The sequence below is a fragment of the Tursiops truncatus genome, chromosome 13 (genome assembly GCF_011762595.2).
Source record: "Tursiops truncatus isolate mTurTru1 chromosome 13, mTurTru1.mat.Y, whole genome shotgun sequence".
Classification (NCBI taxonomy): domain Eukaryota; kingdom Metazoa; phylum Chordata; class Mammalia; order Artiodactyla; family Delphinidae; genus Tursiops; species Tursiops truncatus.
This window is the reverse complement of record NC_047046.1, coordinates 5698434-5712862: the sequence shown is the minus strand read 5'-3', so window position 1 is coordinate 5712862 and position 14429 is coordinate 5698434. Positions and strand designations below refer to the sequence as shown.

General features: G+C 59.1%; 1 protein-coding gene across 1 annotated transcript in view; it reads right to left on the bottom strand.

Moving 5' to 3' along the window:
• NCOR2 (nuclear receptor corepressor 2) overlaps window positions 1-14429 on the bottom strand; it is a 221843-nt gene that overhangs the window by 113873 nt on the left and 93541 nt on the right. The window contains 2 exon segments of the mRNA XM_073789935.1: window positions 595-647; window positions 7511-7567. Of these exon segments, the coding sequence (XP_073646036.1) occupies window positions 595-647; window positions 7511-7567 (110 nt within the window).

The following is a 14429-nucleotide window of genomic DNA, read 5'->3' as shown; positions in this document are numbered from 1 at the left end:
TCCCCAGCACGGTCCGGCTGTCCCTGCTCTGCCAGCTCGGCCCACACCAACTGTGGGGGGCCGTTCACTGATATCTTTTCGCTTCTAGCATCCATCTGGGAAAAGGCCCCGTCACTGGGATACGTCATATCGGCCCCTCCAAAGCCTCTGGGTCTGGATCAGTGCTCCCAGCTGCTCCACACTGGGCTGTGCCACAGATGGACACCCTGTGCAGACCATCGGGCAGTCCCGAATGTGCTTCCATCAGAGGCCACACCACGGGCCCCTGCCTGCTCCATGGCCGCCCCCGCCCGGCCACTTGCTCCTCCTCTAACAGCCCCCCTCCTCTACCTCTCCAGAGCTGTGCGTGCAGCTGGCCCGCCCTCCCCAAGCCCAGGTCTGTTCCCAGAGCTTCACGGGGCCACGCCCTCTGCCCCTCCCCTGGCCTCACAGGCCTCTCCATCCTACGCCCGGAACTCTTGCCCAGGTTGCCCCCTTCCATCCCCTCCTCCAGCACCTGGCCCTGGCTGGGAGCCCGCTGGGAACTGAGAACCCACATCCCACCCTAGGCCCCCACCCCGCTGTGCATCTGCACGGCTGCCCACGGGTACTCACATTTTGATGTTCTCATGATACTGCCTGGTGTCGGAGGGCTGGTTGTACAATGGCTGCAAGGAAAGAGACAGGGAGGCGCGTCGGAGCCGGGCCTGGGCTGTGGGCAGCCGGTGCGAGCTGGGCCGGCTACTACCCCACTGCAGAGCCCTGGGGCCCCTCAGCCGCAGCGCCCCAGGCCCTGGCACCAGGGAGCCATCCACTGGTGTGGGAACCAGCTGCTGGCAGGCATGAAACGGAACACGGGGACCCAGCCCTCAGCCCCGGCGAGGAACAGGCTGTAACGCTCTGGGCACAGCTGTGGGTACCAGGAGCCCTCACCGCAGTGGCTGCCGTGACTGCTCTGCAGGGCACGGGGCAGGGCTGGCCTGAGCGCCCAGGGACAAGCACACACATCCCAGGGAAGCTGAGATCAGCAATGGTCTTGAACGGGGAAGACTGCCAAAGCACCGTGAGATGCCCCGTCACCGCCGCTGACCGGCAGAAGATAAAACAGCCAGAGTGCCAGGGGTTGGTGAAGACGTGAGGACACTGGAAGGCGTGCACATGGCCGATAGAAACGTACGCAGGTACACGTGTCCCGGAGATGTGAAAGGATGAAGATGCGCGTGCCCTACGACCCCCTTCCCCTACCGCGGAAGCCCTGGAAGCGGTCGGGCACTGTGTCCCGCCAGGAGATGGACGCCAGAATGCCCGGACCGCGTTGTTCATGACAGCAACGCATTAGAAGCAAGTTAAGTGTCCACCTCCAGAAAGAGGAAGAAATAAGTTAGGACGCGTTTACACCTCGAAGACTGCACAGCAGTGAGAAATGAATGAACTGGGTGCACACACAGCAACAAATCCGCAAATGGAAAGGAGGAAGTTGCTGCAGCATCTGCGATGGGGCAAGAGCTGAGCTCGATGTGTGTTATCTCCCGGCTGGATGGCAGCGTTGCAGTTAGGGGCTGACCCCCGGGTTCGCATCCCGGCTCTGCCACTTTCCAGCTGTGTGTCTCTGGGTGAGCTACTCAAGCCATCTGTGCCCCAGGTTTTCATCTGTAAAGGGGGTTAAACTCAGAGAGTCGTCGTGAAGATCAAAGGAGGTAATGTGTACAAGCCCTCAGCCCAGCGCCTGGCAGACTGAGAGGTCCAAGAAGTCTCAGGGTCAGTATCACCATCAGGGTGCAGTGACTGCATTCGTGGAAGCAATTTTTCCTGCCCCTCCCCCCGTCCCCACTCACGCCCTGGCTTTGGCCAATGGGACAGATGCAAACTTCATGAAAGTAGACGAGGCGTTTCTGCTCTTTCTTCCTCTCTTGTTTACCTGCCCCCCCCAACCCCCGTCAAGAGACCAAGTGTAGCCTGGCAGAGAGCTGCATGGAGGACAGCAGCACCATCCCAGCAAAACCGTGAGCCGCCAGCTGACCTCCCAGCTGCCCACAGATGTGAGTGAGCTGAGCCCAGTCGAGAGAAATTACTCAGCTGACTTCTACACTCGCGGAAAACAGCAAAATGTTGTTGTTTCAAACCACTATGTTTGGGGCTGATTTGTTACACAGCAGTCGCTGACTGATACAATTACCATCCCCATTTTACAGGTGAGAAAATCTAGTCCCTGAGAAGTTAAAACATTTGCCTCTGGCTGGTAAGAGATGAGGCATCCCGCCTCTCAGCTCCAGCCCTGGAGGAAGGGGTTTGCCCTTTCTCTGCTTGCTCCCTTCTCTGCATGTCCCCCTCTTTATGTCTCTGTGTGTCTCTTTTTGTGTTGCCCTCTCTTCCCTTCCCTCTTCCCTCCTTCCCCCTCTCTGTCTCACACACCCACACAGGTAGCAGGAGCCTCCCAGACAGCCATGGATGACTGTGGTACAAAAACCAGGTACAGAGTGTGACGGGTCAGGCTGGGCAGGTGAAGATGGAGACGTGGTGTCCTGAAGCCTCAGGGCAGGGCCCCGGGGTGAGGGAAGAGGGCACATCAGGCCCCACCCTTGAACTTCTCCCTGATCATGGACCTGAATACACCTCCTGACATCATCGCAGCCGATGGGGACCACCCACAAGCAGCATGGCCACAGGGCCAACCTGCCGTGTCCCCAGGGACAGGCCTCCTGCTCTCTGTGGACAGGGCAGGGTCCTCAAGGAGGGGCCTCTGCTGCCCTGCGAATCACAGGCAGCCTTGGCTGAGGAAAACGGCGCCTCTCTCCCAGTGTCCCCCAGGTTCCCTCCGTGACAGTTCACCATCACTCAGGCAATTGCAGGCCCCAAGGCCAGCTGCTCCACCTGGGATGGAGAGGTCGCCTCACGGCTAGCACAGGCCATGTCCCGCCACACTGGGTCAGCCGCCGTTCCAAGGTGCTTGGCTCAAAATGGGGAGGTTTCCCCACCCCCACTCTGGGTGTCTGAACAGGAAGGCAACAGGGGAGACCACCGTCAGACTCACTGCAAAACTTCCCAACCAGAGAGGGGCAAGACGTTACTGCACATGGTGGAGAGCCCACATCTCAGGACAGCAAGGAGCCCCACAGAGATGCCTGTGCTGAATGCCAGGGCATCAGATGCCCACGTTTAACCCCAGGTGACTCTGCGCCCAGTCCTTTACGTTCCTCACAAGCCAATAAAACACAGGCCGGGCGGGAATGAGTGTGGCTTAAAGGCTCGGTTTCCAGGAACAGATGCGCCCCAATTTCACTAGCTGTGTGACCTTGGACACATGCCTTCAACACTCCAGGACTCGGTTTTCTCATACGGAAAATGGCTGTAGAGCACATAGGACCTACCTCACTGGGCTTTCGAGTAGCCCAGGGAATGTCACACTTGGCGACTCAGCTGCTTTTTTTTGCTTTTAAAGATGGCAAAGTCTCCACGGTCTAAGGAGGCCAGGAGGGGCTGAAGGACCACATAGAGAGACCCCGGGTGCCAGTGATGGGCGGGGGGCGGGGGGGCGGCCCGTTTCTACAAAATGGGATGGGCCAGAAAAGGGGAGACTGGCTTCTGGGAGGGCAGCGGGGTCCCAGCCCGCCTCTGACCCGCCAAACTCGCAGGGGAAGGAATCACTTTCACCCTCCAGCCCCACTGGGTAAGAGGAGGACACAGCACCGTGCCCCTCCGGGTGGCCTTCGGCAAAAGGCCAGGGAGAAGTCAGAGAACACCATGGGGTGCGCTGCCTCTGACCACAGGGGCTGTCCCCCAAGGAGGCACTTGCTGGGCATCCTTCGAGGTACACTGAGACCTGGGCGGGAAGGCAAGCCTCTGGGCCCAGGGCAGCCTCCGCTGGCTGTCTGTTGCCATGGTGACGGGCTGCCGCCTCGGAAGACGTGTGAGTGGGTCGGGGGTGAGGAAGGATCATGACACCTCCTTGGCTGGTGCACTGCTGAGGGGAGGGCGGGGCCACAGGGCGTCCCCCCTAACGCCCCTCCTCGCCACCTGCAGGTGGGGGAACACACAAGGCCAGGCAAGGCCTCCTTCTGTCCCAGGAGGCATGTCCCCAGTCAGCGGCCACGTGGCCACCTTGGCCTTCACACCCACAGCAGCTTTCTCTGCTACCTCCCAGGTTTCCAGCCCCCGCCAAGGGGACGCGAGACCTAAGAGGGAAAGTCCCTGCCGCGGACCCCAGAGGAGCGAGGCTGGGGGGCCTAGGGTACCTGCAGGAAGGCCCGCCCCCTCCATGCCTCCATTTCCTCCTCTAGAAATGGGGGTGCAGCCAACTAATCGGAGGGAGAAGGAGCACAAAGGGGAGGATGTGCCAGACTGTAGGGCCCCAGACAGAAGTGACTAAGGAAGAGAAGCTGGGTCTCGGGGAGAAGGAAGGAGGGTCCCCTCCAGACCTGACGGCAGGCGGCCGGCGGGTGGCCCAGAAGAACCAGGCGGACGAGCTGCTAGAAACGGAGTGTCTGCGCTGGCCCTCAGCCCTCTGGTGACACGGCTTCTTAAAATAACACCTCTGAACAGGAAGGAAACCAGTACTCAAAGCGGCAGGGCGAGGAGGCGGGGGGATGGGGCTGCCCACACCCTCCCCCCGCTGCCCGCTAGGGGCCAGGCCTGGTCCCCAGGGCGCAGAGCCCTGCCTGGAGCCGCCCACGCCGTTCATCATCTTCCTCTCCCACGTGGGCTTCTCCCGGGCCCAGGCCTCCCCACCAGGGAGGTCACAGAGCGCTCAACACTGTCTTCCTCGGCTGACTGTACCCTGGGCTGCAGATGGGAGACACCTCCAGGGAATTGGATTCCCCGGGGTGCAGCCCAGGGACCCGAGACCCGGGGTGAGCAGCCCCGGGCCCTTCCTCCCGGCCTGAGCTCGGACTCCTGGGGGGCCCGAAGCAGGCCCCGCTGAGGGTGCGCCTCAGAGCTGCCTCTGCTTGGAGGACGCCTCTGGTCACTCGGGCCTTGTGGGAACCAGGACAGAGGGCAGACCAGGGCAGAAGCGGTCAGCCACAACCCCATGGGCTCAGCACACCTCCCCGCTTTGTCTCGTGCTGTGTGACCCTGGGCAAGGCCCTGCCCTCTCTGAGCCTCACCTAGAAAATGGATGGCGACGCTTCCACAAGCCTGACACACAGCAGGTGCCCTGGCAATGTGAGGCCCCTCTCCAGCCCCACGGAAGGCCACCAAGGCAAGAGCCCACCGCCTTCTAGTGCTTCTAGAGCACTCCGGTGACAGCCACGCCGCCCCTCCAGACCTCGGCCTCCTGCGCCACCAGCCTTGAGGAAGCCTCTACTGTGAGACCACCAAGCAGAGGACAGCCTCGTCACCCCCAAACACCCAGGAAAGAATCACTGAAATCGTGAGCCCGGCAGATGCCCTGCTGTTCTCAGCGGCTCCCTTCACACTCCAGCCCCCTACCCAGGAGCCTCCAGGACTAATTAGGTCAGGAAAGGGGAGAGGGAGAGCCTCCAGGTCTGGAAATGCCTGGGCAACGCCTCTAGTCCTGCCAGCCCCATTGGCAAGAAAGGGAAACCGAGGTGAACAGCAGCTTACTGGTGGGAATGGAAACCAGTGGAGCGACTCTGGAAAACCGTCTGGTAATTAATTCCTCAAGAGAGTAAACACAGAATGAACACGATCCAGCAGGTCCAGGCCGAGGTATCTACCCAAGAGAAAGGGCAACACACATCCACATGGAGACCTGTACATTACTGTTCACAGCCACTTCCTTTATAATGTCCGAAAGCTAAACCAACCTAACGCCCACCAATGAATAAATGGATAGACTAAACGTGGTCCATCCGTACAATGGAATACGATTCAGCCATAAAAAGGAATGAAACACCAACACAGGCTACCTCGTGGATGAACCTTAAGGACAGGATGCTGAGTGACAGAAACCAGACACAAAAGGCCACGTATTGTATGATTCCACTGATACGAAATGTCCAGAAGGGGGAAACCCATAGAGACAGAAAGCAGACTAGTGGTTGGTTGGGAGGGAGGGGGCGGAAGGGGGGTGGGGGGGAGGGGGGGATGGGAGATAAGGAGGTGATAGTTCAGGGAACAAAGTTCTTTTTGAGATGGTGAAATGTTCTCAGATCGATCATGGAGATGGCTGTGCACATCTGTGAATGTGCGAAAACCCACTACCTTGTACTCTTTAAATGGGTGAATTGTACGGCATGTGGATCACATCTCAATAACGCTACTTAAATTTTTTTAAAAAGAGGCTGCTAGAGACATCCCAGAAAGCATGCCCAAAGGGGAGCCAGGCCGCAGGCTGGGAGCCTGTCACCCACCCCAGGAGAGGCCCTGGGCCCGCCCCTGAGCCGTAGGAGCCCCCCACTCCCTGTCTGGCTCTGCCCCCTGAGAGGACCTGGGAGCGGTAGGAGGCCAGCTGCTCACAGTTTCTCAGTGGCCTAAGCGCACGGACCCCAGGTTGAGGGGCAGCTGTCACTGCAGAAGAAACTCCGGAGCAAAGAGCTCTTCCCTCCTAAGGGTCCACGCCACTGAATGCTCACCACAGGCCAAGAGCTGCGTCAGTGAGCCTTTTCCCCGCACCAACTCAGCGCTCCCTCATCCAGATCCTCGGTTTCCCCATTTCACAGATGAGAAAACCGAGTCCCTTTCCCAAGGCCACTCGGCAAACACACGGTGAAGCCAAGTTTAAAATTAGGCTCCAAACGCGTCCGATGTTTTTCTGCCCCACAGCCTGCACACGCGCACACGCACGGGGATCCCTCGCATCCACCCTGTGTGCGTGTCCCCACGCGCTGCCCCCCGTGGTTCTGCACCCACCCGCTCGGCGGGACAGCGACGGTCCCAGGCAGGTGGGCACTCTGGCCATTTCTCCCAGGACTCCAAGGCCACCAGCCGGGAGTTTCGGTGCTCCCTTGTTTCCTATCTCTGGTGACACATAGGGTGATGGGTGCCTGAGAGAGAAAAGGCCTGAGTCTGCTTCCCAGCTCTGCTGCTGACATGGCATCTTCCCATCAGTCAAATAATACTGACAACAGTAACAATAACAACAGCAAGAACTAACGCTCAGCACTTACTCTCCGTCAGGCTTTCCAAAACTCAGTGTGGTTAATCTTCACTACAGCCCAGTGGGATGTGTGTTATTATTAGTCCCAGTTTACAGATGATGAAACTGAGGCACAGAGAGGTTAAGACACCTGCTATGAAGTAGCAGACCTGAGAGCTGAACTCAGAGGACCGGGCCCAGAGCACGGGCTTTCCACGATAAACTGGGCCAAACGGGCTGGACTCCAGCTGGTGAATCCTGCAGCCCGACTGGCTGGGCTTGGGAGCGTAGCTGGAGCGCCGACGCACCCCCTCTCACCCCCGGTGCGGCCTGCCCGTCGCTACCTGCCCGCCCCTCTCATCCAAAGGGTGGATCTCGTGCCCCCTTCCGAGGACAGGGCAGGGCTTGGCAACAGACGACTTCTCCTTCCCTTCACCCCCACCTGCCCCCCTGCCCACCCCCTCCCAGAGCGCCCCACCCTGTTCCCCAGCTCACCAGCTCCACCTGGGGCCCCAGGCCTTCCAGAATCCGATGTGCAGCCTCGGCCTTCTTCTGCAGGGTGACGGAGAAGAGGAGGAATTAAAAAAAAAAAACACCAGCACACACACACACACACACACACACACACACACACACACACACAGAGAACAGCAGGCAGCTGCCCAGCCCAGCATGCCCGTCCAGGCCCAGGGGCGGAGACGGGGCCGGGGAAGGGTCCCCCTACAAGCCCTCCCGGGGCTGGAGACAAACACAGAGGGCCTCAGCATCCCCGCAGTGGCCCTGGCAAGCCCGCCAAGTTTCGGTTCGAACAAACGCACCCTGTTCTCTGGCGCCGGGCCCCTGAAGCCCCCAGCCTGACGCCCCCCAGGGCCCGGGGCGGGCACAGCTCCCGCCAGGCCCGAGATGCCTTCCTGCGCCTTGGAAGCCGGCTGGGTGTCTACAATTACCTCCGCAGTCAGGGGGCAGGAGGAGGGGGAGGGAGGACGAGATAGAGGCGCTGGGAGATACCCTTTCTAGGATTCTTGTATTTCACAATCATGTGACTATTTCTGAGCTGCCCTGGGGCCTCCCCGCCTCCCCACTCACAACCCGGACTTATTAGGAAAACAGGAACATATGGCAGAAAGGGCTTAGCGGCTGCGAATTCAACAGGCCGGACCCCCGGGGCCCCTGGCCGTGAAGGCGGACATTGTGTCTGGTCCAGGCCCCCAGGCAGGGACCACAGGGCCCGCTCGGCCGGGCCAGCCTGGGGACGGGGTGGCCAGAGAGCTGTGGAAGGTGATGACTTCAGGGCGGGTCTCTGTCAGATGGAAAGCGGGGTGCCCACGGCGCACACGTGGGAGACCTGAGCCCCTCCTGCGACCCAGGAAAGGCTGGGTGCTCCTGACTCAGCCAAACTCAGGAAGACCATCCAGGGCTCAGCGCGGGCTGGCAGGACCAGCCAAGCAAGACACCATCAACAGGTCGAAACCGTCTCGCAATGACCCCCAAATCCAGACCCACTAAACGCGGGTGACCCAGAGCCCTGCTTACAACAGAATTCGAGGCCCAGACTTCGGGTGTCGTAGCAGGGAGGAGCGGTGCTGGCAACAGGCCAGCCTCACCCTCTCCCCCAGCCCCCATGACAGAGGGTAGGTATGTAGGTGGGCTCAAGCTGGCGCCTAGAACTAGCTCCGCCTAGAGCCCTGGGCCCAGCCCACCCAAGAGCAAGCCATGATCTCGGCCCCCTTTGTGCAAGCCAAAACCCTGAGAGCAGCAGCCTCAGAGCGTGGCTGGGGGCCGGGAGAGCAGGGGGCAAATTATTACTGTAACGATGGCCATTTTATTGAGAACCTACTATGAGCCAAGCACTGAGCACACGGCACGCGTTATTAATACTTGAATCACACATAACACGAAGTCAGGCAGGTTTAAGGAGTATCCCCATTTTACAGCTGATGAAACTGAGGCACAGAAAGATGATGTAAGGAAACGTCCTTTTTCTGATCTCCAAGCTCCAAGAGGGGAGAAAGATATGGGCTGGTCCCATCCAGGGCCTCCACTAGGCATGGGTCCAGCGTCTTCTATTGGGGGAGGGGGGGTGCGGAGTGGGAGAGGTTCCAGCCTGGCCACACCTCAAAGCCAGAAAGTGTCAGCCATGGGGTATCAAAGATGGAAGAATTCCCTAGCTGGATCAAGTGAAGGACTAGGTATAGGGCGAGGAGGGAACAGGGTAGCTTCCCGAACATTTGAGCATTCACTCTGTATTAAGCACCAGGGCATGAAACAAAATGAATGATATCGGCCTCTGCCTACAATGAACCCAGTCTAGTGGGCAGCTGGTCATGAGCAGTGATGGCAGATTAATATGCTCAGGCAGGAAACGAACGTGTGGTATACGGGGGAGGCATTAAGCGGGTCAGAGTCACTCTCTCCAGAAAGGTAACAGGAGGGATACACAGCTGGGTTTTGAAGGATCAATAGGAGTTTGTGTGCACTCATGAGGCTCTGTCAGGAACAGCAGCAACTGCCCATCTAGATAAAGGAATGATGCCAAACACAGGAAGGGCAGGGCTGGAGCAACTGGGCCACTGGAAACTGCCGCATCACACGACTGGGCCTGGGTCTCAGATCTGGGACCCGTATAGGGCCTCTAGAAGCCTGTGTGTGTCGTATGAACCAGAGTGCATTCCATCTTCAACCACATCTTCACTGTCTCAGGAACACAGGCACCTGGGGAGGGGGCTTCCTGTAGCCCCTGGAGAAGAGACCAGGGAGGAGCCCCTTCCTTACCTGCCAAAGCCACGGGGAGCCCAGGCGGCCAGGTGTACCCTGAGCCACCAACTCTCCGTCATACACCTGGCGTGAGAGTTCCTTTGCTCCCTAACGGACCCTCCCCCAGGCTCTGCTCTTAAGCCCTGAGCGGCCCTGGGGCCTTTTAACACAACTCAGTTTCCAAAAGGCTGCACACCTACGATTCACCCAGAAGAAACCTGCCACAGAACAGTCCTAAAGATGCCGCAACACTGGAACACGGGGCAGCGGGGCGGCCAAGAGCAAGACTACACGGCCAGCCAGCCTGGGCTCTGACCCACTTGCCAACTGCGTGGTCTTGGGCAAGTCCCTTCACCACCCCTGAGCCTCAGCTTCCTCATCTACGAAACGGGGATAACATCAGCACCGCCCCATGCAGCTACTAAGAGAATTAAATGAGCTGACACACGTACCGCGCGAAAATCAGGATCTGACACGCGGTGGGAGCTGGGTAAGGGCCGGCTGTTATGATTATTGCTGTCAACAATAACGACAAGGTCACGGCTCACACCAGGTGACCCCCTACACGTGCCGGGGCTGGATCCTCTAGAAGCCCCATCTGTGTGGATTCCTGCAGGAACCCTCTGCGGAAGGTTCTAGCATCAGCCCCATTTGCACACAAGGAAGCTGAGACTGGGGTCACACAGCCGACCCAAAGCGCGCAGCTCAAGTGGCAGCTAAAGGCTGGGACAGGCAGGCCCTGAACCGGCACCCCACCTCTTCACGTCTTCGCGGGGACACTTCTTCCACCTCGTGCTACCACACTCCCGCTCCCGGCTTCACGGGTCCAGCTTGTATGGGTGTGGGGTGGGTACGAAATCTGCTGTCAGCTCCCTGGGAGCTGGGGGGATGTTCTGCCTCCTGGGCCCCTCCCCCAGACAGGCAGGCCTTTCGAGAAACACACATCTGTCCAGCAGGGGCCCGCGTCTGGGAGTCCACTCTGCTCTAACCCTCGGCAAGTCGCTTCACCCGCCTGGACCTTAGTCTCCCCATCCGCGCGACAGCCGCGCTCACCCCAGGTACCAAACTCCCAGGACCTTTTCAAGGAAGTTTTACGAGGAATAAAGTGTATGCTGTCGCTTCTGTTTTAATGTCCCTCTGCAAATGGAGGGGAGGCTCCCCCCAACACCCTGGAATGGAGCACGGCCACAGATTCAGACCCACACTAGGAACTCCCTCCCACCCGCTCGGCTGACGGCTTCTCGCCACCACGAGAACCAAAGCCAAACTCTTGGCCAAGGCCCACCGGGTCTCCCACAGCGCCTAGCCTTTGGGAAGTCACTGCCTGAGGTCACCCTGCTCAGCTGCAGGGGACAAATCAGGAGCACAAGCCAACAGGACGGGACAAACCGCCCACCCCTGGCTTCGACCCGCCGCCAGGGCTCTTGCCTGACACTGGGGGTTCGGGTCTCACAGGGAGACGGCACTCCTCCTGCTGGGGACCCCAGGGTCCGAGCGGCCTGGCCTCCCGGGGGCCAGAGCACCTGGGGCACGAAAGACCTTAGTCACCTGTGCAGACAGGTGCACACGAGCCCCGTGGACCCACATGACCAAACACTACGTCTACATCTATAAGAGTACAAACATGTACACACGTGTGTCATACCAGACGACTCACACACACACACGCCTTCACACATGCACGTGCACAGCATGCACAAATACACTGTGTACCCAAGCGGACACGTGCGTGTGCAAAAGTATAAACACACAGTCACACACGTGCCCCACGCAAGCCACTTTGCATACACGTGCGCACAGCCACTCACGTGCCTCTACACGTGCCACATAGCTAACGAGTTACCCACAAACGCCCGGGTGTCTCCACGCACACGTAACCACAGCTGCGCCTACACGTGCTGACCCAAACACACGTGTATCCACATACATATGTGCATGGATGCACAAGCGCACAGAAGTCACGGGCTCTACCGGGGCTGAGCCACGCACACCATTTGCACACATGTGAGCACAGCTTTCCACAGTTATACACGAACCCACACACATGCGCACGTGTACCCCCAACACACACACACACACACACACACACACACACGCTATCCCAGCTCCTGATGAGCAGGGCGGCCGGATCTCACGCTGACCAGCCCCCTGGCCGGCGCCCCGCCCCTTGGAGCCCCCATTCTAGCTCGTCAGCTCCAGCCTGAGCTCCAGGCCTCACCCTCCTCTACTGCAGAGTGAAGGCAGCACCCACGTACCCAGGAAGCCAGGAGCCCAGCCCCTACCTCCCGCTAGGCCCCCGCTGCCCAGCCCTCCACACCGCGTCCAGGGGCCAAGCGCTACAGCATTTCGGGGAGCAGTTACCCCCGAGGCCCGGCGTCCTCGTCTGTACAAGCAGCCGGAAGACCCCTTCCAGAGCCCTCCCGGGTGTGTGACGGAGACGACCGAGTGAGTGAGGCGGAATTCGTGGACTCCTGTTCACAAGTCCGTTAGGACGACGCTCTCTGTAGGCGGAGGAATTTGGAGGAAGCCCTGGATGCCAGGAGCAGTTAGGACGGCCAGACGCAGAGGCAGAGGCAAGGGCCCGGCTCAGGACAGGGCCTGAGCCGCTGCTCTGAAAGCCCTGAATCACGACTCGGGTGGGAAGGGAGTCTGAAGCTGAGAATCAGGGTGCCTGGACCCCCAAAATGCTCTACAACATGCTTCCCAGTCTTGGTCATTACCAAGAGAATTGCTCGTCTCTGTCCTGCTTAGTCATAATCACACTGGATAAAAAACTTTACTAGTAAGATGCTTAAAATCGAAGACCAAAGGGGACCTGGGTCCTACTCTCTGATTTCCCTCTCACCCTCAGCCATCAGAGGGCCTCCAGGAGTTCTGCTTCCTCGCCATCTTCGGACAGGCCACAGTCCTCTCCACTGCAAATATCCTTCTACCTTTTCCCAACAGAGCCCATCGTGCAGACCTAGCTCAAGTCTCCCCCAGGACGTCTACCTGGATCGCCCACTGCCCTAAATTCCTAGAGCACCAGCGCTGTGCCAGTTGTCCCTTATTTACACATCCTTCGCTAGCGCTGACGAATGCTGCTTGTGTTTGTTTTACCCAAACTCAAAGTGTGAGCATCCTTCCAGACCCACCAGACCTCCACCTCCCACCCCCGACACACCCCCTCTGAAGATCAATGGAGACCCTGTCTCCTCTGTGAGCCTTCGCCTGAGCTGTGACCCCCGCGCCCGAATGCCCTCCTCGGGGCGACGGCCCACCCACTGCTTCCAAGAGGCCTTTCCCAGTCCTGGCCCTGCAGCGCCCGTTCCTGCCCCTCGGGGCCTAGAAGAACCCTGTTTCCTGTTCTGTCATCTGTGTGCACCTGCCCGGCCCCGCCACGCAGCCACCCCCCCTCCCCACCCTATGCGCGCTGACGCCTCGTCCTCGTGCCCCGAAGGGATGATGAGCCAGAGCCCAGTCTGCAGAACAGCCACGCAGGCCCTGCCTGGCGGGAAGCTGCGTTTTCCAGCCGGTGGGGCATTTAGAGACAGACCCTTGTGTCCGCCTCTCAGAGGAACCAGCAGGAAAGGAAGGAGGATTAAAATTTAATCCGATTGATCCCCCAAGGGGCAGTAAGTCCTGGCTATTCCTGCCCAAGGCATCTGAGGGGCTCCTGCCCACTCGGCTTCCGGCCCCTGAAGCTCAGCCCAGGCAGGGGGACCCCCGCCAGCCTTCACTGGGGGCAGAGGCCAGTCCCCCCACAGCCCCCAAACCAGAGGACTCTTCCGGAGGAAGAGTCTCCCTACCCTCTGCCATTCATTCGTTTGTTCAGCAGACATTTAGTAAGCACCTACTGTGTGCCAGGCACTGTTCTAGGTGCTAGAGATATAGCTGGGAGAGAAAGACAGATACCCCTGTCCTCACAGAGCCTCTGTTCACAATAAACACAATAAACAAGAAAATATGAATTATGTCCAGTGGGAACAAGGGCAAAGGACAAAATTAAAGCCAGGGAGAGGAGGCGTTGACGGTTTTCAGGATTAAACAGAGGGTCAAAATGGGGCTTGGCTGAAAAGGGGACATTTGAAGAAACAGCTGAAAGAGTGAGAGAGCGAGCCCAGTGGGAAAAAGGAGCTGCGGGCAGAGGGTGCAGCCAGTGCAAAGGCCCTGAGGCAAGAGCACGCCTGCATAGTCAGGAAACACAAGGGTCAACGGGGCTGGGGCAAAGTGAGGCAGAGATGAAAGGAAAGAAAGGGGGATCGGGACAAGGAGGGGCAACTTCCTCAGGCCCTCGTTGTGCCTGCATGTGGTGGCTTGAGTGTGATTCCGTCTCCCCCCATCAGAAAGCCAACATGAGTGGGCTGGGGCCGAGGTCACCACTGCACCCCCAGTGCCTGGAACAGTGGCAGGCCCAGAGCAGATGTCCAGTTACACGGCTGCTGAAGGAATGAATGAATGGACAGGCCCTGCGCACCTGAAATTACCAGGCAGAGGCCTGGTCTCAGAATCCCAGGAACCAGGGTTGGAGCCCTAGCCCGACACTCACTAGCTGAAAGGCCGCGGGGAAATTAACCAGGGCTTCTATTTCCTCATCTGAAAATACGGAGTAGGGGTGCTGACTCCCACTTACTGTCAGAACCCCATCAGGATGAAATCAGCATAAACGGGCATAAAGCCC